Source organism: Lepisosteus oculatus, chromosome 20 (assembly GCF_040954835.1).
Source record: "Lepisosteus oculatus isolate fLepOcu1 chromosome 20, fLepOcu1.hap2, whole genome shotgun sequence".
Classification (NCBI taxonomy): domain Eukaryota; kingdom Metazoa; phylum Chordata; class Actinopteri; order Semionotiformes; family Lepisosteidae; genus Lepisosteus; species Lepisosteus oculatus.
The window spans coordinates 5,539,735-5,564,156 of NC_090715.1; the positions used below are offsets into that span (position 1 = coordinate 5,539,735).

At 37.4% G+C, this 24,422-nt stretch overlaps 1 protein-coding gene and 1 long non-coding RNA gene across 2 annotated transcripts in view; one reads left to right on the forward strand and one right to left on the reverse strand.

The window, feature by feature from the left end:
• Positions 1 to 931: 931 nt before the first annotated feature.
• Positions 932 to 5,795, reverse strand: LOC107080053 (uncharacterized). Its single transcript, XR_011182813.1, has 3 exons — positions 5,706 to 5,795; positions 4,050 to 4,202; positions 932 to 3,835 (listed from the first exon to the last, which is right to left on the reverse strand). It is a non-coding gene; the product is annotated as an uncharacterized lncRNA (long non-coding RNA).
• Positions 4,293 to 24,422, forward strand: part of tshz3b (teashirt zinc finger homeobox 3b) — a 40,161-nt gene continuing 20,031 nt past the window's right edge. The window contains exons 1-2 of the mRNA XM_015368573.2: positions 4,293 to 4,650; positions 5,216 to 5,574. Coding sequence (XP_015224059.1) covers positions 5,535 to 5,574 — 40 coding nt within the window. The 5' untranslated portion in view covers positions 4,293 to 4,650; positions 5,216 to 5,534. The remainder of the gene's footprint in view (positions 4,651 to 5,215; positions 5,575 to 24,422) is intronic.

The window sequence follows — 24,422 nt, forward strand, 5'->3', positions numbered from 1 at the left end:
GAGAAAATCATGTTAGGAAACGCTTTTTACTCTCATCACTCATCACCATTTTGGAAATACTTCAATCAAATTGTATTAATTTCCATCCCCAAAACACATAGAGATGGATTGAGCAACAACGACTAAGTGATTCGTTAACTAAATATAAAAATGAATGAGCAGGACATAGACCATATTCATATTTCCTGTTTCGCAATCATGAATTTGGTACGGATTCTTAAGGTAGAACAATTGGTTTGTCAAAATTCACGTTTGTTATGAGATCGTGGCACCCTGTCTAACGTAAGTTAGTATTATAGTATTATAGTTTAAAACTCTTAATGGAGATTCCTGATACATATTCCAGTATCTGTTGCGTGATCTTTTGATTTTGTGCTCATTCAAATTCAATACTGAAAAAGATTACTGTAACAACATATTTGAATTAAATGTGTCCATTAGTATTAACAATCTACAAATTCATTTAAATAAAAAGTATTTTAAGTTTGAAAATCTAAAATAGTTATCTTTATTAAACTACAGTCAAACGCTTTTACATTAGGCTATAGCAAACGGTTTAGACAGCTCTTCTCAATTTTACTTTTGCATTTAAAATTTCGCTTTCACTTAGCAACATGCAGTATATTTAGCAATCACGATAATCAAACGTATTCATAATGAAAATAATTAACAACAAAGTTTTAAGGCTTCTATTAAAAAATATAGGTGCTAAGTTACACAAATGGACAGTTCCAGAATAATATTCATGACCATGTTTGCTGTAGAATATAGATTAACATTTTACAGGACTTAGCTTTCCTGTGAGATCAAAAATGAACATACATAAACACACACAAACCTGTTAACACAGAACCTTAATTTAACCGATTTAAATACCATTCTTGTGTATTGACATTCGTTGCAAATACAATACTGTTTCTTAGAGGGAAGATGTTTTCAAAAGTTCAGTTTATTGAATCGTTCTTTATTATACAGATCATAGTTAAAATATATCGCCTAAATACATACATTAAGCAAGTTGTCTTCCGGCACGAGTTTCTTAATACACCCTGTAACACAACTTTACAGAATACAGCTGGTTTTAAACAATTAACCACTTTTTCATCACGTTGTCATTAAGTAGGCTATCTCTCTGCCTTAGGAGATCACGTGAGACTGAAAATTAAAAGTAATGAAAATTACATATTTCAGATTTGACACCATGAAAGAGAAAAAGCAAAGTTAATGAGAAGACTGGTATAAATGCTTCAAATCAAAGTTGTGTGTTATGTTCAGTGTCGTTAACTATAGCTTTTCCTTTCTGGTGAGTTGAATATGCTGATTCGTTCATTTTGGCAACTCGACATTCAAACTTATCATTAAGCGACAAACCCACCAGAAAACATCTGATATCGAGCACTGCCACATACTGTAACTAGCCTTTGGTTAACATGCTGGCTGACAAATACTAAAACAGGGAACAGAATGGCATTTGCCATTTTACTCTGTTTTATTTATTTGTTCATGTTTTACACTTACACGGGTTCGATAATGCCAAGTGTACTATGAGACGAGATGTGTACGTGTACTATGCACGGCCCCCTTCTTACTCACCTGATACAGGCCCCGCTGTGAAAGAACACGCTCTTACACAAAGTGCTATCGAGGTGATTTAAATGAAAACAAAGCATTAAATTATCATCTTTAATATCAATTTAAATCACTCACAACTATCAATTAAGTGTAGTCCTTTGTATTTTATGACAGTGTTCTACACTTTGTAGCACACTGTAGTTCTTGGCCTTTTCACACAAACGTATACACATCTGTCTGGTGAAAACAAATTCCACTTAGCGATTGCAAAGTTTTACGCTTAAAAATAAAGTTTATAGAATAAGCAAAATTGTAAAAGCATGTGATTGTTCATTTTATTTTCACACTCAATGCTTTGCAATACAACCTTAAAAATGTGTTTATCGATACCAGAAAACACATAACAGTTTGTAGTTCTAGCCACTCCTTCTCAGTAATTATCTTAAAATCGCTGGTATCGCCGCTCAAAATGAAAAAAAAAATCTTTCACTCTCCTTAACGTTTCTAAGGGTCACATTTCTTAATTGGATTCTGTCCAAAATTATCACCCCGACAAATACTACTCTTTGTGTTTATTGTTGAAAATAAAAATATAGTCAAGTCATTTTAAGCATGGTGAAACATGCCTAACATAAAAATGTGATTTATATAACTAAACAAGTTAGCAAAAAGTATTAAACATTTCTAAAATATTTCCTGATATTTCCTACCTGTGTAGGGTGTAGTAAATAGATTTGTAATGGACTGGTGAAAAGTCGGACTGAACAACTTAGGACATCTTCTATTCCCTTCTGATTAAAAAAAAATCTATTATAATACTCATTATAAAGATCATAACAACGTACGTATGCCATCAGATTTAGTAAAAAATCAGGATCCTAATAGACATTTGTTATGTGTACAGTACTGTTTTTACCTAGGCTAAGTTCAAAAGATCTCGACTTTTAAATCGTAACAAATTGACCTACGGAAGTGTACTTTTTGAATCCATGTACAGTTGGAAAAAAATCGTTTTTAACGGCTTAATTGACCACACTCTCGTGCATATCGTTTTTCACGGTGCGATTGTCTTTAAGACGTTTACAGGGCAAGTGAAACAAACTGTTGCTCGCGTATTTAGGATGCATTTTAAGAACGATATAATTCCTTTTGTTTTCGTGTTTCTTTTTTAATTATAGGATTCAGGCTGTGTGGCTGCCCTAGATATTAGACAATAAGGGAATGGTCTACATCGGGTCTGATGCTGTTCTAGAGCGCAACGTAACCCAACAAAACCTGAAAACTAAAGGAGCAACTGATTCGCTGTTCATGTTATAATTAACATCCAACGCCTTCGCAGAAAGTGATATTGTAGCGTTCATCTCGTTTCATGTAACTTTTCTCCTTATGGACTCCATTACGACACACTGTAACACAACTGATATTTTAAGTTTCTACTTCAGACCGATATTTACAAAACATTAAAACAAACTAGCATTCTGACAGTTTTGCTTTGTCCGCAGAAACTTGTTAGTAGTAGTTTTAAGTCTTTTCAAAATATTTTCTTCAATAGTTTCATACAGCAGATCGCATTTACCTAACGCTACATTTCCGTCTTTTTAAACGACGCAAAAAAAAGACCAGTGATTGCACAGATCTCCCCTATGTCTGACGCAGTTAGTTTACAGCGATCGAAAATGAAAACGCCGTGTATTTTAAGATCAAAGACCCAGTCACTGTTATGTCTACCGTGTTTTCGGCGAAGTTACAGTGTTGTAGCTATTCGTATTGAGCCTCGCAGCCTCTGTTATGTCTGAGGCATTGTCGTTGCGATGTGCAGCCACTGTGACACTGATGGATGCGCCAATGGTTAGACGGACAGATGTTTGGGCGGATCTAACGGCATGCAATGCTATAGCGGCACACGGAGAGAGATTGGGCTAAAAACATCCCGAATCAGTGAAAGTCAGTTCTTTCTCTTCCCAACACAAGCCTGGCCGGCAGTAGCACAGGGATCGGATATTCTGCTCGTTTCCAAAGGCTCTCTTTCCTACCTTGGTTTGATCGTTCCTTCTGTGATCAGATAACTGTGACTGTTTTAGTGTGAGAAGAGACCAGCGAAATGTCAACGGCATGGAATTGAACACATTTGGCAGGAGAAGCAGAATTTGACAACTCACCATTTTCTTGTTTGCAAGAAATTATTCGTCATTTTTTTTTTCCCTCACAGACAGTAGCCTTCCCCCCAGGGAATGGACCGTTGCGTTTTTATCCTAAAGACGATCTGAAAAATACGGACAACTTATCCACCTTTTTTTTTCCTTTTGAAAAGTATTTCGATTTTCCTTAACTTGAAAAATAAAAATAAAAAAAGAACATACATTAAAGAAAAACCCGCCTATGTAAGATGCAAAGAGGCTGCATCTGTGCAACTGTAATGTATTTGGAATGATCCCAGATCTTGAACGATGGGGATATTTGGCGAATTTTGATCTTACCGTAAAAAGTGAGAGCGGTCTTTTTCCCTTCTGTGCTCAGAAAAACAAGGAAATTGTTTGTTACTGAATTTCTGCCTGACTCTTTTTAAGCGAAGACGGCATCTGGAGCAAGGAAGTCGCCTCTGATTTGCTGTTCCTGTCTTTAAATACCTACTATCGGCCACACAAAGAAAGGGAAAAAAAGTGCTATTAGCAGCCAAGAAAGTGTTTGGCAAAGCTGCTGATCCATGTTCATAAAGCAGTTGAAACACAGTTAGGGTCCATCCCCTCCTTCTGATGTACATTATTACAACAAGGGACACCCAATCAAGCGCGTATCTCATCGATTCAGACCGCTCTCAAATGGATTTTGTATATGCACTTGGGCAAAATAACCCTGTGAGCCAGTCTATCAAAGGCAATTCTGTCCACTTCTGCTAATATTTGCCTTCCCTTCCGTGACATCGAAAACGATATTCAAGTACAGCGCGAAGGGGGCTGCAAGTCACTTGGATTTTCATCTGATGGCTTCAGCAACCAGCAAAATTAAATAGGCTACTAGCCTGCTTTTCAAATTATGTCTGTTTGGGAACAGATTGCACATGGATAGTCACCAGAATAAGTGAGTATACTGTTTATTTATTTAAAGACGAGTTATTCGCCCACTCCTTTTGAAGACATGCAACTAAATAGCAACGCTGTTTGGAAAATTGTGAAGTGGCTAAGTAATTCATACAGACACGTAACCTACCCTTCATACGCGTACACGCAGATACACAACCATTCGTATAGGAATGGCTTTTAAGTGATCAGCATTCCTCTTTCGTAGCTTTATCTCAATTTTTTTTGTACGCGTATGCGCATACTTCTTCGATACCATCGCTGTTTCTGTTATTTTGAACATATGTGTAAGTGCCACTCCGTACTACAGTACTTATGTGGAACGCAACCCTTTAGCGTTATGATTAGATTAAACACACAGTTGCACAATTAGACCCCATACTTGAGGTTTGAAAGTCAATTCAATAGCTCGAATTAATCAAAGCCTCTTGTTAGCCTGCGGTGAGAAGACGCGTAGTGCACACATGACATAAGAGTTCGAGGTACAAGGAGTTAATGTGACAGTGCTAGATGTTTGCCCCTGTTTGCAGACTTTGAGTGACGCGATCATCTCGTTTTCCTTTAAGCTTGCCTGTTGCAGCTCCCAGCGCTGAGTGAGGATCGCACTAAGGCAGAAGCTTTTTTCACTGTACTATCCGTCTCCACACTGTGATATCCAAGTCGGGGGGTGCGGAGGGGGGGAAGAGAGAGAGAGAGAGAGATCAGCCTCTCCTTCAGATCTGCCTTTTCTTCAGTGTCTTGACTTTTTGTTTGAAAACTGCCGATCTATGCCAGCCTGCTGAAAGCGCCCCAGGTATCGTGTATGAAAGCAAGGCAATCAAAGAGGAGCGGACCAGCTCGGAATCAAGGCGGCTAGAGGAACTCTTCAGAAACCCTAAAACAAGCATGCCGCGGAGGAAACAACAAGCGCCCAGGCGCGCAGCAGGTACGCCGCACGATTTCGCTTTACATTTGCTCTTTTGCTCTACATGTGATTAAATCGGCACTGATGACACTGCCTCTGCGCTGTGCCATTATTTTCTGTACTTTTTAGGAAATGTACGATCGCTTGCTTACATAGGGATGATTGCTCCACGGAAGTTTTTTTTCCCCTCTCTCTCCTGTAACAGGACAGATACAAGGGTCCTTGGGAATCTTCTGGAGCCGTTATTACTAGGAGACGTTGCGGGTTTTTTTGTGTGAACTTTTCTGTCCCCGAAGTTCACTACTAGATGAAATACGTTTCGCTTCTGGTCTGACTTTTACGAACGACAAAGGCTTCTGGGGGAACTGTTAGCATATTCCTGTAAAGTTAACTTGGAAGTTTTGATATTTCCCTTGTAGTGGCACCTCCATCCCTCCCCCACGTTTTTCCTTCGGTTCACAGACTCACTTGGATGAATTAGAGATCTATGAAGAAGCGGAGAAAAAAAGGGTTCTTATGTCAGCTGACTGTCATGAATCCTTTTGATGCTCGCCTTCGCAGTTGTTTTGTGCACTTTGGGGCCTTTGTGCGAAACCATTTGATCACAAAATGTCAACTTTCGCCCCGTTTCTGGGTTGTTTTTTTCAGTCTGCGAAGACTTTAGCTAAAGATGATTTTGTAGTCGACAATGAGAGTATGTGGATTGGAAGAGGGTTTAATGGGCAATTGCCATCTCCGATTTGATGGCTGATTGATTGCCTGTCATCTGGCCTGCCTTTGATCTATTCATTCCCGATAAACATCAATAAATCACTCCCCATGGCAACGCCGGCCTACGTGACGTCACGTCTGCTCTGACAACTACACCATTAAAAGAGCTTTAATTGTGTCTGTATTGTTTCACTTTGGGCTATTGAACTTGTGTACTACCGACCAGTTGTGAAAAACATAACTCATAAACAGTTATTGTCGATAGAGTAGTTGGTGTGTTATTATCTGCATGCCTGCATAATTAACTGTGCTTCATTACGGTATTTAGAAAAGTAAATAATAGTATAGTAGTACTTGTAACTTTAGCCGTGAGTTTCAGATTTTTTTTCGTAAATCATTAACACGCATTCCTCATACAAGCTGCTGCTGAGATGCTAACAAGTCACGAAATAATTCCATATTAAACCGTCACAGAAAGCATTTTTTGTCTGATCGATGAATAACTAGATTAGCTAACAACCGTAAAATGCAGGTTTAAAAGAAAAAAAGCTCGCCTTACACAGTGTTTTGTTTTTGTTTTTGTGGTTTGTTGGGACCTCCTTTCGACTGCATTTCTATAATTTTTATATACACATTTTGCTTCTCCCAAATTAAATCCTTTAAAATAAACTCAAGCTGGTGAACTAGAAGTGTCTGCAATAAAGCGAACCCACTGTGCCCTCTCTCTAATGTTTTTGGTTACATGATAGAAGAATAACAACCCCCCTTATGTTTTTCAGTACAAGGGATAATTTTAGTGGATGCTATAACATTTCTATGAATTACACAGACAGAGCTCATATCGAAAACTTAACTCTAAGACTAATAGTAGATGGAAGAATGGTTTTGCTCCATCAAAATGACCCGTCAAAATGACTTTGTTTCATATTTGATTTGATTGTCTCTCCCCTGACAGGCACATTCATCAATAGCTTAATGGTCAATCAGAAGTTGGCAGAGTGAGTGCTTTCATTCTTTCCCATACGCTGGCTTAGGCTTTACTTTATCAAATGCTTTTGCCTAATGGATATGGGGATGAAGAATGACTGAAGGGCTACTTATTTAAGAGGAACGAAAAAAATAAAGCAGTTATGCTGTTGATGGGTGGATGAAGACAAATAAGTGAACTGTGAGAGGGTTTTTATTTTGAGTCACAGCAACTTCCTGTAATCTTTCCCCCCCTTGTGCCGGCCCTCACAGCTGCAAGTTATAAGGTTCACGACTGCTTTGTGGCACACAAAGAGTGATGACAAATTGATTGCTTTGTAGTGATGGAAAGAGCAAGAAAAGATGTCAGACGATGGGGCTTGATTAGGAACTTTGGGAAATCCAGTCCCCAGCAACCTTGAGAATTTCATGAGAAATTCTTTTTTTTTCTCCCCCAAACTGAAAGGTCCGCTCAGCCGTATAAAAAGAAAAGTTGTTTTGCCAGCTTCATTAGTGTTCACCTAATTAGCTGTAAACCTGATGGATTCCTGACAGCTTTAATGATTGGAGATGACAAGCTCCGCGCACTGTCATCCAGCAGAATTAGGTTTGCAGCTAGTTTGATGTAATCAAGTTGATATTACACAGTCCTGCTTGCCTTTAGTTGTGCATTAACTCAATTTTCTGCTGCAGGTGACAAATGGGCTTTGGTACCTGGATAATCATGTCATAGGAATTAGGGTGCTTTTAATGGTCTGGAGTAGAATAACAACAAAGAACTCTCAACAGTGCTCAACCTAGGAGACATAACAGGCAGGTGCACAAATTCTTTCTGTCTAGCTGGGCTGCGAAGGAACACTCCATTCAAGAGCCAGCAGCACGGAAAGCACAATTTCTTGTTTTTGGGCTTCAAAGTCCACAAGACCAAATCTAGTGAACATTTGATTACACAATTATAAGAGCATCTTGCATTTAAACCTTTTTTTCCCCCAAAATTGAATGTAGCAAGTGTAAGCAAAGCAGCAGTTAAATCAGGTTTATTCTGTAAAAGAAGATGAAATCTTTGCAAAGTGGTGTTTTTATTTTTACTGTGTTAGGTACTTTAGGTAAAGTGTTAGGTACTTTAGAAAGTGCTATCACGATTTAGCTCATTTTAAAATCATTTGTCTTTAAGGTGTATGATAATACGAGTGTGTAATACGATTCTTTTACTATTACTGTAAATAATACATTTTGCTTTCTTTATAACATGCCCAGTTAAGGTTTAACATGCATGGTTAATTGATTAAAACCAGGCAAACTCACTTAGGCAAACAAAAATATGTATTTTATTAACATCAGAAACTATTGTCTAACTATGCAATTGTAAGACCTACACTTTTTAAGAGAAATCTGCCAGTCTGGATTAACATCTAATTAGGACAAATGTTATATTAAGGTGTAACAGTCCCACACTCTATCCAAAGTAAGGATGGCTTTAAAACATTCCTGCTATAGAAGAAAATTATTGATATGATTGCTCTAAACGGTTCACATTTGAGTTAGTACAAACTAATTTAACAAAAGCTCTTAACATATAATATGTTGTAGTGAATTAAGGTGGAAACCTGGAGATGCTAAACAAAAACTGTTAAATTGTTTTCAGTGTGTGGAGATGTTTGGTTTTGTTAACACTGATTGATAACACCAAAGAGAGCAAATAAAAAATCAGCCTTAAATTATAATACGATAGACAATGCCACAAGACAATACCACAGAAACATTCTTTGTAATTGCATGGGTCTTGAAAAATGCAGATCTGAGAACTCAGAATGGATGGAGATTTTTTTTTTCTGTTGGCCTTTTTCACATGAAAGCATTTGTCCTGCTTGCATGGACATCTGCAATTTCTCAATAAGTCATGCAAGCTACTGGTGGCTTCAGTCAGTAGCCAGTAGCCCTGAGCCTGTTCCACCTACAGAGGTACTTGAGCTGAGCCTTTTCTGGATTATACTTCCCTACAAACCTGCCACACATTACTCTCTTGGACAGAGATTCTCCCTAGCAGCCAGCTGACAGAATGATTAGTTATGGCCGTCCTCTGCTTTTTTTCCTGCAAGAAGTGAACAACAATGAAGGGGGTTAAGAGGGAAAAAAAAGAAGAAAAAGAGAGAGAAAGAGAACATAACAGCCAGAGAGGAGGGAAAAGTTTCTTGAGAATCTCCAGTTAATAAACAGAATTTTCCAGAATCTTCTGTCATTGCTCCCATTAGCTTGACAGCTGTCAATTAGAGCCTCACTGCTCTCCAGGGCCACAGTTTATTGCGTGCGGTTGATGCTGTCATTTTGTTCTCAGTTTTGCCTTGAGCATTATCATGAGGGGGAGTGAAATAGTCAATAACTGATGTATCAGCAGTTATTTCGTAAATTGGCTCACAAGCCTGCATCCTCCCTCTTTCTTTTCTTTCTCTTTTCTTTAGTCAAGATTGTTTTGTGAAGAGATTACAGTGAAATGGGACTGCGACAGGGTTGGGTGGAAAGCAGCACAAGCAAGGTAACCTAGCAATGCCAGGCAAGTTTGCTGTGTTTGCTGCTTTGGACCATTCAGAAAGACCTTTCGTTTCTTTCCACTCATTACTTTATGAAAAAATTCCTTTGTGCAGTGTGTCCTACAGTTTATGTAATGACTGGCGATGTACAGTATGATCTCCTCGACCGATGTCATCAAACTTTTCTAAAGACATTAAAGGCTTTATTACGATTAAGCCCTTGGTTAAAATATTTTCTTCATTTTAGGATTTCAACCAGATTTCCATCTGTCAAGATGCACATCCTCTGTTATCAAGTCGGTAGCCCATTTCTGCTGGTGCGCTTTAACATTGTTGTGCAGGTCCTGGTCCTAGAGGACCTGCGTGTCTGCGGGTTTTCGTTCTGTCTTTGCTCTTAACGAGCTAAATCAGCTGGTTACTAGCTTAGCTGGACCAATGTAACACCTTCTCCCAGCATTTCAGGTGCTGCTATTTTAAAGAGACCTTGAAAACCTACAGACACACTGGCACTCCATGACCAGGACTGGATACCCCCGCTGTAGTGTTTGTCTCAGGTTTCAGTTGCATTTATTGCACCGTTGGCTACTGAAGACAATGCATCTCCTTTAAAAATCCTGTTTGCCCCTTTATTGATTACTTTTCAGTAATTTTCACTATTGGTGTCCAATTCTGTCAATTAAGACAAGGTGGACATCTCTGTTTGTTTAGTAAAGAATGGCTTTAACTCGCTTCCTGGCCTTTCCTGGACAGTGCTTGTTTACTTAGACACACACAAAAAGATTATTAGATATAAGTTTGATTTTACTATTAGTTTACAGAACTAAAATTCGCTAGAAGGTATATGGTTTGCTATAGATGAGCCCTGTTGATCGAAACATCTAAAGCCTATTGCAGCTCTTCCATGGAATTCTACCAGATAAAAATGAAAAGACTAAAACTTTGCGAAAGCCTGCACATACATAATGAAAAAATGTAACAATTCATGTAATATTATGCAGAGCAGATGACAGATGTTTTAAGAGATCCTTAAATGTTGAAATAGAAGGACGTTCCGTTTTCTCAGTAGCATAATTTCCTACCTCTGGGGGGTATTCTTATTCAATTAATCAATGATTATGAGTTATTTCGCTTAACGAGTAGAAAATAATGTCAGTATTAAGTTTGGTATTTAATATGCCAGTACTTTTGCATTATACAGGAAATAAATAAGTCACATCGTAGCGTTACCAAAAGACCAATACTCAATGTATTGTTCCGGTTCTGTAAGCTGAAGTAATAATAAAACGCTAATAGAAGTATACAGCTGACAACCGGTTTGCACCCACTTTTTTAACCATTAGATACAAGGAAGCAAATAACAAATACCAGTTTGTTATTTGGTCTGAAACCTTTTAAACAAAAGTTAAGACACCATTTCTGGTCAGTTGTTTATAACCAACGGTGTACTATTCAACAACTTCAGTTTCTTTTCCGGCCTTCTGTAACCCACTCCTCCAAGTCAGAGTCTGTTTCTGTAGGACATGTGCTGGGGGCAGCTGTAAAGGTCAGCGACTGGGTTTAGAACCTTGTAAAGTGAAATATGGCCCGGTTGAGTGATCTTTGTGTGTCGTTGACATGATCTGAAGGTGTGTTTTTGATTGGGGGGCGAGGGGGGGAGGTGTTGTGCTGTGTGTCGAGTCTCTTTCGGATCGGGCTCCGTGCCTGGGTTTCTTTTCACTGCGAGGTCAGGCCTGTTGTTGTCAGGCCAGATCACAGCAGGGCCCCCACGGGCTTGGCAAGGCTGAGCGAGACTGGCAGCCATCAGTCATCCCATCTGTGACACGGAGTCTGTTTTTGATGGCAGTAATGATGAAAGGTTTGGGAACTGTATAGGCCCCTGTAATCAGGGCCAGTGCTGACATCCTTCTCAACTTTGACAGCCTCTTCCTTTTCTCTCTTCACCGCCAAGACTGTCTCTGCTGATTTTTTTCCCCCCTTGTTTCATGTACTTGATCAGTCTCAGATGCTGAGAATTATTTTTTTTCTGTTTTTTTTTTGTTTGGAACGGGAGGGAGGGAGGGCAGCAGAAGTCAGGAAAAAGCAAGGGGTGGTTGGGGGGGGGGGAGGTCGGGGTATGTGTGTGTGGAAAGTGTGGTGGTGGTGGTAGTTGGGGGGGTGGGCAGTTTCTTGCTCCCCCCCTTTCGTGGGCCAGGCAGGTGTGAGAGGAAGTCTGTTTTTGTACTGTAGGCCTGTTGCTAATTAATGTTCCTTCGTAAGATTCTGTCGGAGTTGAGTAATGTTTTTGATCTTTATGCCTGATAACTGCATACTTAATGAGATTTCAAAGCTTCTTGAGATGTGAGTGCAGCTCCCTGCAATTATTGACAGATGCCTTTTCTTTGCCATTGGGTTCAGCTTCATAAATCCTCTCGCCGTAATGAGGTTCAGAAGTGCCACCCTGCCAGTGAGCTTAATGAAAAGGAGGGGGGAGAGAAGGGGAGTGTGTGTGTGTGGGGGGGTGATCACGCCCGTCTGACACATTTTTTTCTTTAAATGTACTCTGCAGATGTCAAGCTGTGGGTCGGGAATTAAAAAAAAAAGAGAAGAAAAAATCTTATTTTCCGGGATATATTTTAGGTTATTGAATTACAGTCTGTGTAAAGGCCATTTGTCTATGTTAGGCCTATGTGTTTTATCTGAAATACTAGTATCATTGTATCAAGTAGACTTGATAGACAACTGCCCACATCACAAGCAAGGAATTTTTTTTGTTTCATTTTGTTTCTTTTCTCCTTTTTTTTTCTTTAAATCTGAAGGGCAGGGAATAGGGGAAGAGAAACTGTTCCCTGGGTCACACATGAAGCCTGCCCCTTACTGTGCACTTGAAACATCGTAGATTTCATTTTCAGGAGTCCTGAAACCGAATCCTGGTGGAGAATAGCTGCACCATGCCAAACAGTCGATTTCCTTTTCAGCAGAGTCATATATCATTGACCCACCCTTTCCTCCTGACAGAATGACATGTGTCATTTATCAAATGGGCCTTGCCAGACAAAGAGGGAGGGAGCAGGAAAGAGTGCAGAGTTTTGTGCGAGGGCTGTCTTCTCCTCTTAGTGAGGAGTTGGTGAAACGGCGCTGCAGATTCTGAGGTTGTTAACCTGGTGGGGAGGCTGGGTTTGGGGAGCCAGAAATGGTGTGTGTGGGGGGATTCAGTGAAGAGGGCGGATGAAAGGGGTCCTATGTGAAAAGGTTACACCACTCTGTATCACATTTTGCCTCTTGCACTCCCTAACCCCTGTGTGTGAGGTGACACGAGTATGAGCTGGGGAGAGGGGGGTGGTGTGTGTGTCTCTGTGCGTGCGAGTGCACAGGCTGACAGGTATCATTCAAAGCCTCAGCAGCTTGCTGGGGGTTGTGTAAATGAATCTGGGCCCTCTTGGTTTCACATGATTCAAACGTGCATTATTGAAGATGGATGTTTCTTAAAAAAAGATTGATGATGGATATCAGGCTTATGGTGCCATTTATCATTTTGAATATTATTTAGACTTGCCGTGTAAAGCTGTAACTTGAGATTTGGAGGAGCTGGGATGGAATGGAAGGCCTAGATGTGCACCATTTGATGGATGGCTTTGCTTTCTAGTTGTTTGTTACCAGATACCGGCCGGTCATTATGGGGCTGCCTTGGCATTTTTTTTGTAAAAAAAGGAGGGTTAGGGGGCTTTTAAGAAAACCAATTTTAATAATCTCGATATGTTAGATTGGTTGATACTAGAGTTTTTTTAGGTAAAAAATGTTCAACAGTTTTGGGCAGAAGAGACAAAGCTGTAAAGAGGAATGTAACATCTGGGGTTAATTAGGTAAAAGAAACCTTAGTTTTTTGCTTGTTTAGTTATTCCTTATTGTTTTCCACACCTAATGGTGAACCCCCATTGGTAAAGTCAACTATTAAGATCTCACTGTTTCTTCAAATCTCAAATTCAGAAGGACCTTTAATCATTTGTGCCAAGAAGAAGGCAAACTACGTTTTTATAGAAAATAGTTTATTTAAAAATTAAAGGGTTTTAAACAAACAATTGTACAGATGATGTTTTTCAATACATGTGAAAACAAATCTGTTTTTAAAAGGCAGTATTTCTACTCCCTATAGAAGAAAAAATAAATATTGACGATACTAGCAGACACCATTTATATCTTCTTCTGATATAAAGCTAAGCTGTAAAATTTATATTTTTGTTTCAGATGATTCAACTGAATAGTTCTGAAAACTTTTTCTGTGTTCTGAACTAGGCAATAGTAATAGAACTATGGAAAACTATTTTCTGTTTATCAAAACAGTTGCATCTCACATCTCCTGTTGAATACTTTAATAAAGAATGGATACATTTCCAGAACTTCTTTGTAGCAATATTCTCAGACATTCTGAAAGGAAATTGAAGGTACAAGTCATGCTTTATACAACTACTTGTAAAATGTATCAACCCCCACCCCCATTTAAATCTGAGCTATGTTTACTTTAGGTTGAGCTTTACAGTAGGTCTCATTGTTTAGATTCTAGAATCCATTATGAACTCGGGACAAAAGCAGATAGCTTGGCAGCACACCTTGTCACAGAAAAATACACTAAGAGGAAAGCCATTTTTAAGTTTTTGCCACCATGAAAAACAGAGAAAAGGCAATAAACTAATGTAGTTTGGGTCAATTAGGGGATAGAGGTAAGGTTCTGTCACAGGAAAAAGGTGGTTTTGTTTTTGTTCTCTTTTATTCTTATCCCTTTTTTCAGTTTTATAGCAGGAGACATGATTTATTGTAGCCATCCATCTTTGGGACTCATCCATCACCTCCTGGTTGCTAGGCAATCATGGCAGCAGCTGTTTGCTTTGAATCAGACAGAAAAGTTGTCAATCATCAAAGGCAGGTGAATAGCATTAGAAACACGCTATTGTCAGACGGAATAATTAATCAAAGAGAGAAAAGATAATTAAAAAGATATGACCCTTGCAAGTACTTGCTCTGGGTTGCTTGGGAAAAAAAAAAGAAAAAAAGAGAAGCTTGCCTGGTCTTTTCTAGACACTTAAGCAGCTGAGGGCTGATAAAAATACACTCTGGTAGTGCATAGGTTTTAATTAATTAAAGAGCAGTGAAAAGGATAGAAAAAGAAAATGAATGGTTTGAAAGAGCAGAGGTAGATGGGAGAAGAGTCTGACTACAAGCATAAGACAATTTTACTTTGATAGAAAGCGTCACAACTTTTTTATTTTTAAGTATGTTGCTTCAGGTTGATTTCCATAGTTCAAAACAGACAAAAATATCCCAGAGATTATTTAAAAAAATGCTTATTGTAGAATATGTTACCACCAACACACATACTCAAACATATTCTTCTGAGCAAGTGAATAATCCTTGTACTAACACGTACTCGGATAAATACAGTTTCCACGTTGGAAAAAAAATATACCTCTTTCTCTTCGTTTCCCATTTGTTCTGTTGTGCTCTCTGGTTGTATTTTGAGTCAGAGGCACAGCAGCAGCAGTCACCCTGGGCTTTTCTCACTGCTACAGGGGGCTTTCCCTCAGTATGTACAACACAGTAGCTTTGCTATCATTGCACTGAGGTGCCCCTGCCTTGGATACAGGCAACCTGTATGTACACATACTGACTTCACCAACACCTCATCAAAACAGCCCTGTACAAACCAGAGAAAGCCCCTGGGGAATCTAATTTGTTGTGGAATATCAAAGGATCTATTGTGCCCAACCCAGCAATAACCCTTTAGACACCTTAAAAGAGTTTTAATGGAATATATATTTTTAGGTGAAGCATTTGCTACCAAGCACAGAGGAATGAATGGCCATGATTATGTTCCCTGTATAGAGCATAAAGATATTACTGTATGTAAATTAGGTGCAGTGTGCAGTGCTGGATTTCCTTTTTACGTTTGAAATAAGTTTAAAAAACTGTGGAGCTGCTGCATGTCATGGCTCACTCACTCTCTGTCAGATCGTCGGAGAGGATTTTGTATTGCCTGACTGATGAGAATAAGTACAGCAGATTCTGTTAAGGCAATGTCAGGTAATTGGCAAAGCTGCACACATGTTTGTATAATGTTCTCAGTTCCCAACTCTCACCAAGCTTTAAACCTTTGTGCAGACACATCCCCGATAGACTTGGAATGCAGTTACTTAGCTTAGTATAAGCTGCCCTGAATTTTATACAGTTCTGGTCTAATAAGGGCTAAGTAATACTTTAGAGATGGTATTGTAATATAACTTAAATAATATGCTGTCCATTTAACCGATCTTTATCACACCAGTTAATAACATACATGTAGATATATTTTAAATCCACTTTAAGCATGGAATTTACTGTATAAAGCATGTAGCACACAGTTTCAACTTAGTTTAATACTTTTAGAAATGGTTTCTTTTTTAATCAGTAGATATAATGAGGTTGATGCATGTGGGAAAAGTTCTCTAATTTCTGACTGAATTTACAGTATACGTTCTTGGCATCCCCAAGCAGTTATCTTTCTAAATAAAAAAGTTTCATCTTATCGATAGTAATTTTCCCTTCTGAGATTCCATACAACATCCTTCTTATCACAATAATGACAAAACTGCCTTTCACATGTAGGACTAGGACTTTGAGCACCTCATACCACAGCTGCAGTAAGAACTTAGCCATAACATTTTAAAATGATGTTGTGGGAAAAGAGAATAGTCTCACCTTGTGCTCTGCCACACTTAAAAAGCTTTAGCCTAAAGCTTTGCCCTGAGCAAGAAATATTTTACATTACCCGAAGCATTCAATACTAGCCCACTTGTTTGTGCTACAGATCCTTACAAATCCAACAGACAGGATATTAAGGTTGTAAAAGTCTGTTTAAGCCATGGAAAGTTGCATTTATTTTAGCCAAAAAAATGGATGCAAAAGTATTTAATTTAGAGCAGTTTTAAAACAATACTTCATAAATACATTAATACAAATTGAAATATTTAACATACCTAGTGTATTTCCATTCCTAGAGCTGTCTGTTTAATATTTTGATGTTATGGGTATAAATGTAAGTGGAAAACACAAATCACTATTTACAAGAAACAAATGGTTAGATCTAGCACATCAAAGCTTGAGCAAGTCCCATGTAGTTATTAAAAAGTAAAGTAAAAGAGGTGGCAATGTGTTGTGATGTTCATAGATTGGGGATTGTGAAACACTGAAATAATGAGACTTTAAAATTTTAAAAAATAATTCTTAAAATCAAAAGTACAGGACATTTTGACATCAAAGCATTTGGAATATAAGACCCAATGTTTTTATTTTAATCAGATTTTTATTTCCTTTTTTGACCAAATTATTATTTTCATTTCCAAAAAAAACAACTAAAATTGCAGAAAAAACAGAGCATGCAAATATAATATTTATAATTCTATAAGTACTATTATAATACAGGAACACCTTCTGCTGCCTGAATAATGTCAGCCTGGGTGGCATATATCAAATCCATACGTCCATTCTCATGGTCTGGTTGTGTTTAGTGTAACAGTGGTCTGCAGCAGTTTTACAAAAAAATGAACATGAGTGGGTGAGAGGTGATGTTGGAACTGAAGGATGTCGAGTTAATCATTGCAAGGCTATAAAAATACTTCACAGAATTAAACTGAGAAAAGATGTACTATATTTCACTAATTTTATTTAATAACACCTTCTGAATGTTATTTTCATGTACAAGATACTGAACTATAGGCTTACAAACAGGGAAAAAGCATGTTGCCTACATTTGTTTTTGCTGTAACAAGTATCCTGGATTTGCTACCTATGAAACAAATACATGTACATAAAAACTAATGAAATGTTTGATCCTCATATGTTTTCATTCGTTCTTATTTATACTATTAATTTGTATAAATAGTTGTAATGATTATACAACAGAGGAGTCTAACACTACTACCATCTGAGGAAATACAAGAGTCTAAAGTAACTAGTGAAGAACTGAAACATGTTCAAAAAGAAACACTGGCCTTTTTTTTTAAAGTTGTTTGCATTTACATCTTCATTCACAAATGTTTCCAGAGTATATGAAATCCCCACTGTGACAATAGCATCAGACCACAGTGTACTTAACTGCAGATGTACCCATTGGGCAAAAAACTCTAAAAAAAATTAGAATTTGTCTTTCCATGCAGAGCTGTAAGAACTAAGATATTTCTTTCAGTAGACTTCCACAGATAACTCTGCTCCTCTGATTTTATTCATTAATAATACTGACCTAGTCTTTTGTTGTCTTTGGTGAAAAGGTTTGTCTTCTTAGCTTGCCTTATCTTTCTTTTTTTGCACTTCAGTTTTGTCTAAACCCTGAGTCCATGGAGTTCCTGTTAACATATCTTGAATGAAGTCCTACAAGGGTACAAACTTCTTTGAGATTTAATTGTATTATGTGCTTAAACAAAAACTGAGGCTTTTTTTTGCAGAACTATTCTGCATGCAGCCTTGTTACACTGTAAATGTCTAGTGCCTGGCATTAGGCAGACAATGCTTACAACAGTTACACACTGTTTATGAATTCCAGAAGCATTATACAGTGAGGTTACTGGAATTTCCTTAAAAAAACTGGCATGAGGCATGTGGGAGTGCAATAAATCATGTTAATCAATTACAGGATACATCATGGAATTCCAGACATAGTGACACAGTTTACAGTGCTTGGAATATCATGATCCAATTATCACATGATGTCACTGAACAGTCAACCTATAATCTTTGGTTGTATACTGTAAAAATCACACACAGACAGAAAATAGGTATGTTCATACGAGAACAGCTTTTTAAAAAAGAGGTAGTCAATTTTGTCAGGAATCTCTGAATTTAAGGAGCAGTGTCTTCTTTCATGAGCTCAATGAGAAATTCATTAAATCTAGTATTTTTTTTCCCTTCTTCTTTTATTGTCTCTTGTTACTTAGCATTTCCTGTACATCTTTTTTTAGGAGATTCTTCAGATCAATTCCTTTTAAAGCAGGCAGCTCTCGTATTTTAACTCCAATACAGGACACTGCTCACCGCTACAGAAAAATAGAAAAATTTGCTGTTCCAAACGGAACGCCTTTAAGCATGCATCAGCTTGGAATCTGTTCAGTTATCGTTTTATCATGACACTTAAACCTGCAGTACATTAATATAGGCGATAGCGACTCTGCTTTTCAGTGCTCTACAATTCAGATAACTTTCTGCGTTTGCACAGATATGGGAAACTGGATAATCTTGTGGATTTACAGTGGTATGCATTTACTGTTGCTTAGTCTTCTGTATAAGTGTGATGCAGGTGAAAAAAAAATCTGTGTATTAATTGTAGTGTAACAAATATTGCCTGTATAAGAAATGCTTGCCATTTTTACTGCTTTTAATAAAAAAAACCTTTATAGCATAAAACAACCCAGCGATAATACTGAAAGGCATATAATCTTTTTGATTTAAAATATAGTGATTGGCTGGCAAATGACATCCATTTAAGCTGTTTCTGCCAGACAGACAAACAGCTGCTTATCATTGAACGGTGCTGCTTTTCAGTTTGGAAGCAGGTTTAAAACATTAGTGTCAGAAATTAGAAACAGCTAATGCCAGACTAGAGTTGAACCTGGAGTTCACTTTAACTCTTAAAGCCATCCAGGAGCTTAGGGAGAGACATGAATGGGTGGTTTTAAGAGACAGTATCTGTTCAGGGTGATGTCATTTCAACAGGGACTCTTTCCTTAAAATTAAAATTAAATCACCCAGATCAGACTTTGTGTTCATTAAGGGCTTTATAAAAAAAAATCCTGTATGTTCTTCGTGTATAATGGAAATGCTACGAAAATCAATTGGGGGTTAATGGGTTAATTGTTTTCTGAGATTGCAGAGTAGGTGTTTGTTGGCAAAACCTGCAACAGGGCCCACCGCACGAGTAAACATGATTTCATTTATACAGGAACAGGTTGCTTTGCGTCTTAGAATGTTGTTTCTGGCGACTGTTTCAGATCAATGCATGGCACAGCATGCTGGGGATTCTTGTTACAAAATACCAAGCAGTGCCACAAACTGAAGCACGTAGTTTTCAAATTGGATATATCCCCTTTAGTTAAACAAAAGGTCAATCGTTCCGATACTTCAAGAGTGCCCAAATGAACAATCATGGCACAGTTTTGTTAACTGTAGATAACATGCACACGGATAGTTTAAAATATCAAAGCTATTGTGAAATCACAATCATGTTACAAAAACACACTGTAGCTCTCGTTATATTTTGCTTTTCCGAAGGGATCCTTCAAAATAAAACGACAAAAACCTCATAATGTGTAATATTGTAACTAAACGACATTTAGAGAATGCACACGCAAAATTAAGTACTTGACAACATTTAACCATTCAAATTGTATTTGTGCTGCTTGTTGTAATCATATCAATAAATATAACTCTATAAATAAACATAACATAAGATATGTTCCAGTTTTTGTAAAACAGAAACTTGTATCACACCCATTAAAACACGTGATTCGTATAGCGTTTCCGATGCGATTTTTTTATCCGGACGCAGAGAAGTTAACAGCAGCAAATGCAAGAAAGTGTAATATATGTACCTTCAAATATTTTGAAGAAATCTATGAACTCTGTTTTCGTGAACGCTGAATAAACTGAACAAAACCGCTCTAAAATGTATCTTTGCAACACATCTACGCAAAAAAACTTCAGTATAATCCACAATTTTGCTCTCAATTCCTACGCCTTGAATTTTGCTGAATGACGTGATTGATTCTTGCTCTTTTACTGGCTAATTTTGTCAAAATTTTGTTTGACGTCATCCCAAATTTGTGTTCCTGATGATTACGTTTTTGAACGAGTTTTTAAACGTCGTGAAACGTCATGTTCCCTCAACCTTAAGCGGGCAGAAACAATTTTAATAGCAACTTGCACAATATTTCATTCTACGTTTTTCTGATCCTTTAACTTGTTCCTTAATTAAAGTTCTTTCACTTTAAAATTCCTGTTTACACTTTTAAATTAGTGTAAACCGTAGAATAAAATACAATTCTTTTTCCATACATGAAGGTTTTAATATATACTTTATGCATAACCTTTAATTCGATTATTTGAACTAAGGATACAGGGAGGTGGAATGTCTGTGATTGTTACTGTGTTGTATTTTTATCAAATGTAATTATCTTTTTAGTAATGCACTTTAAGCAAGGTTTGTTTTTGTTTTCATTGGTGATGTGTGATCATTGCCAAACTATAATAACATGGGGCATTTACAAATAAACATTTACAAGATGGATCACAATGTTAAATACTTCACTGGAGTTGTCAGATCTGCTTCTGATGTACTGTGCTGTGGCTGTTGAAGAGTTAATACTAAACTTGCAAAATAAAAAGACAAATGTTGCAATTATATGCTTTCCTGTTTAATCAGGGCAACACATGATATGCATTAGACCAGACGTTTTTCATTTACTGAACACCTTGGCCTTTTTAAATAAGAACTTTGAAAACAGAGGAAGAAAGTGACTATATCCAATATCCGCACCTGTGTTACTTACAAAAACTACCCATGCCCTGGAGCTTTGAACATACTTGATTGTGTAGGAATCAAAATACTGGATCAAGACTAGACAATGGCCTGTGAGTCTTGCAGAGATTCAGTAGTCTAGACTGCTGGCAAATGTTACTCTGAATCAAACCAGATAGATTCCTAAGCACGTATAATGTGAAACTTTATATTTCTGTTGTGAAAGAGGAACAACAAAAAAATGCCTTCAAAAGACTGGCACACAAGGAATGTGATTTTGGGCTACAAAACCATTATATAGTACAAGACACACTTTTGCTGACAGTGTAAGTGGACATAAATTTTGAGGCTTTAACCACACAAACAGAAAAGGTATTCCTTAATAATACCCGAATACCCGCTTTCATTTGAACAGTTTTGGGGAGAATACAGCAAGAGTCACAGATTACCCCCACCTTGTTTGCAGTTCTGTTCTCTATTATTTGAAATTAAATGATAAGTTTATGGGTTTAAATAGACCCCTTCGGTTTGTACATAGGCAAGAAGTCTTACTGTAAGTGTCTGTATTTTCATTACAGTTTTACTTGTGAGAGGCCTGTTTGTTTTTGTACTGCTACCACTTCAATGAAAGAAGTCTGAGCTTTAAATTATATGTATGTTTTACTTTAGTTTCTGTTTGAGCTCTTACATTTGGGTCTGTCACAACAATGGGGAGGTTCTTTTTTCATTTGTTAGGGTCTTAGTCGCAGTTTGTGAGGGATTTTGATATTGTGGCTGGGTTGTTTCTGCATTTTCTGTTTGCTATATGCATAACATAGCAATGGTGGCAGTGTTAAAAACTACGACTGTGATTTGCTGGAAGAAGTTATGCCGCAGTGGTTGATGATACAGTTAAAATTTGTGGATGAATGACGTTACCAGTTGTGCTGTTTTATAATTTCACCTTTGTCTACCTTTTAAATATTGTATATTCTGTGCATATGTAAAAACATTGTTGCATATTGGCAACTTTCATTCTTCAACCTCAAATGATATGCTAGTTATAATCCAAGCTACAGTACATTTTATCTCTTTTAAATTAAACATTAAACATTCATACTGTCTTTTAAAACACCATTGAACCTTATTATATTAGGATCCTTGTAAAACAGAACAATGAGAATATAAAATTTTACTGTTTCAAATTGCTATAATTAAAAGAAATACATTTTGGTGACGTTTGTCAGAGGGGGGAAATAGTTTAGACAGTTAAAAACATTGGCTTAAAACTTCACATGTTCACTTGCCAACTAACTGCAGGATAATTCACTTTTAAGTATTTAATTGAAAACTAAAACGATAAAAACAACTGGTTAAGTTTTTTTAAGAAAACCCAGATGATGTACTAATGAGTATAAATATGTCATACTACTCCATGTAGTACTGTAACTGTATTGTAAAGTTCATAATACAATAACTGAAACGGAGAGCACAGTTGTTTTTTTAAATAAATAAAACGCTTGCTTTCTGTGCTCTGTTCAATAATATCAGAATATACTCTGAGCCTCAGTAGCAATGAACATTAAATTCTGTTACATTTAAAAGCAGAACAGCTCTATTAACATTTTGATGAGCACTTGAATAATATCGATTTCAAATGATCAATAGTCTGAAACGTTAATAAATTTCAATGATAAAAATGTCGGGAGAGTTTGGAAGGTAAAGGTGCTGAATTACTAGTATGTGAAGGTATTGGGTGTACATACTGTACTGTATGAAACAATGGTTTGTCTTTAAAAAGGCTGCAGTCTTTCTTTCCAAATGCAATTGTTTAAGGCCTTTATCCAGACATCCTCATGCTGTTATTTTCTGTCACACTATCTACTGTCTCACACTATCTACTGTCTGCATCATGAATCTCGTTTATGAATGTACACAACATTTTTAAACAGATAGGAAATAAAAATGGGGACCATTAATTTTTCTATAGTAAGGGAGCTACAAGAAAATACAGTGGTATGTTCCTGTAATAAAACAGTAATTGTCATGTGTTTAGGGAAAACAAATCAAAATTCTTGCTTCCTCCAGGATCTAATCAAAGTTATTAAAAAAAAGCTGGAATATGCATGTCTAGTGTATGCATTGCAAAAACAAGGAAAATCTGTTTTCTGGTTAAAGCTGCCTTTTATTTCTGGACATTGTGTCTTCTGTAAGAATTGTATTTTAATTAGCACATTATTAAATGAAAACAACACAGCTTGCACTTTTGCTGCGGCAATAAGAAATGCCAATGAGATGCTGCATTATTTCCTAATACTTCTTTCCTATTGTATTAAGAGGTGAAAAAATCTCCGCAGAACGAACTTATTCGTTTTGATGCCTGCCTCTTTCCACATTCAGCAAAGGAGCCTGGGTCTTTCCGTCTGACAAATTGAAATAATTCTTCCCATCGGTTTGCAGCGTAGTACTGAGGGAGACAGTGGAGGAAGAGCTGGAAGCTCTTTCTTTTTCTGTTTGAGACGAGAGAACTCATGTGCGTGTTATGTCATACAGCAGTCATAATGTCTGGCTCAGTGGTGTCTTAATTACACATCCTGTTTACATCCTTTTGTGTTTAATTTCAGCACGTAGCCCACAGTTCCCCAGCTACCCTCACCTCCTAGATTCTGCTTGGTTAGTGGGTCATACTCTTTAAAAGTATGAAGCACTGCGCTGGTAAGGAAAGAGCCCAAGCTCCATTACTGTCATTGCCACTTAAATCTTTGTCACGCTGGATCAACAAAACAAAAATCTTGCATTCCTTACAAAATCGTATGCCACATTTACAGCTTCCCAGGCCCAATTTTTTTTTCCTCTGGAGCTTTGAACAGTTTGACTTAAATTCTGTCCCAGATGTCGAAAAAATAATTAAAAAATGGTACTGGTGTGTGCTAACTGTACTGTAAGATACGCACCTCACAGATTTTAAAATCAGGCAATGTAGATTTTCAGTGTTAGGTCACTGACCATCTAGTGGAGTTAATTAAGTGTTCATGTTAACAGTTACATCCAGGTATTTGTGAACTGGGATTTTACAGTTACTGTGTATACCCCCTCTCTTATGTAAATGAGGCAATTTTCTACATTTCCTGGAGTGTTTTTTTTCTGTGGCTTATCATTTTAATCGTTTGCTT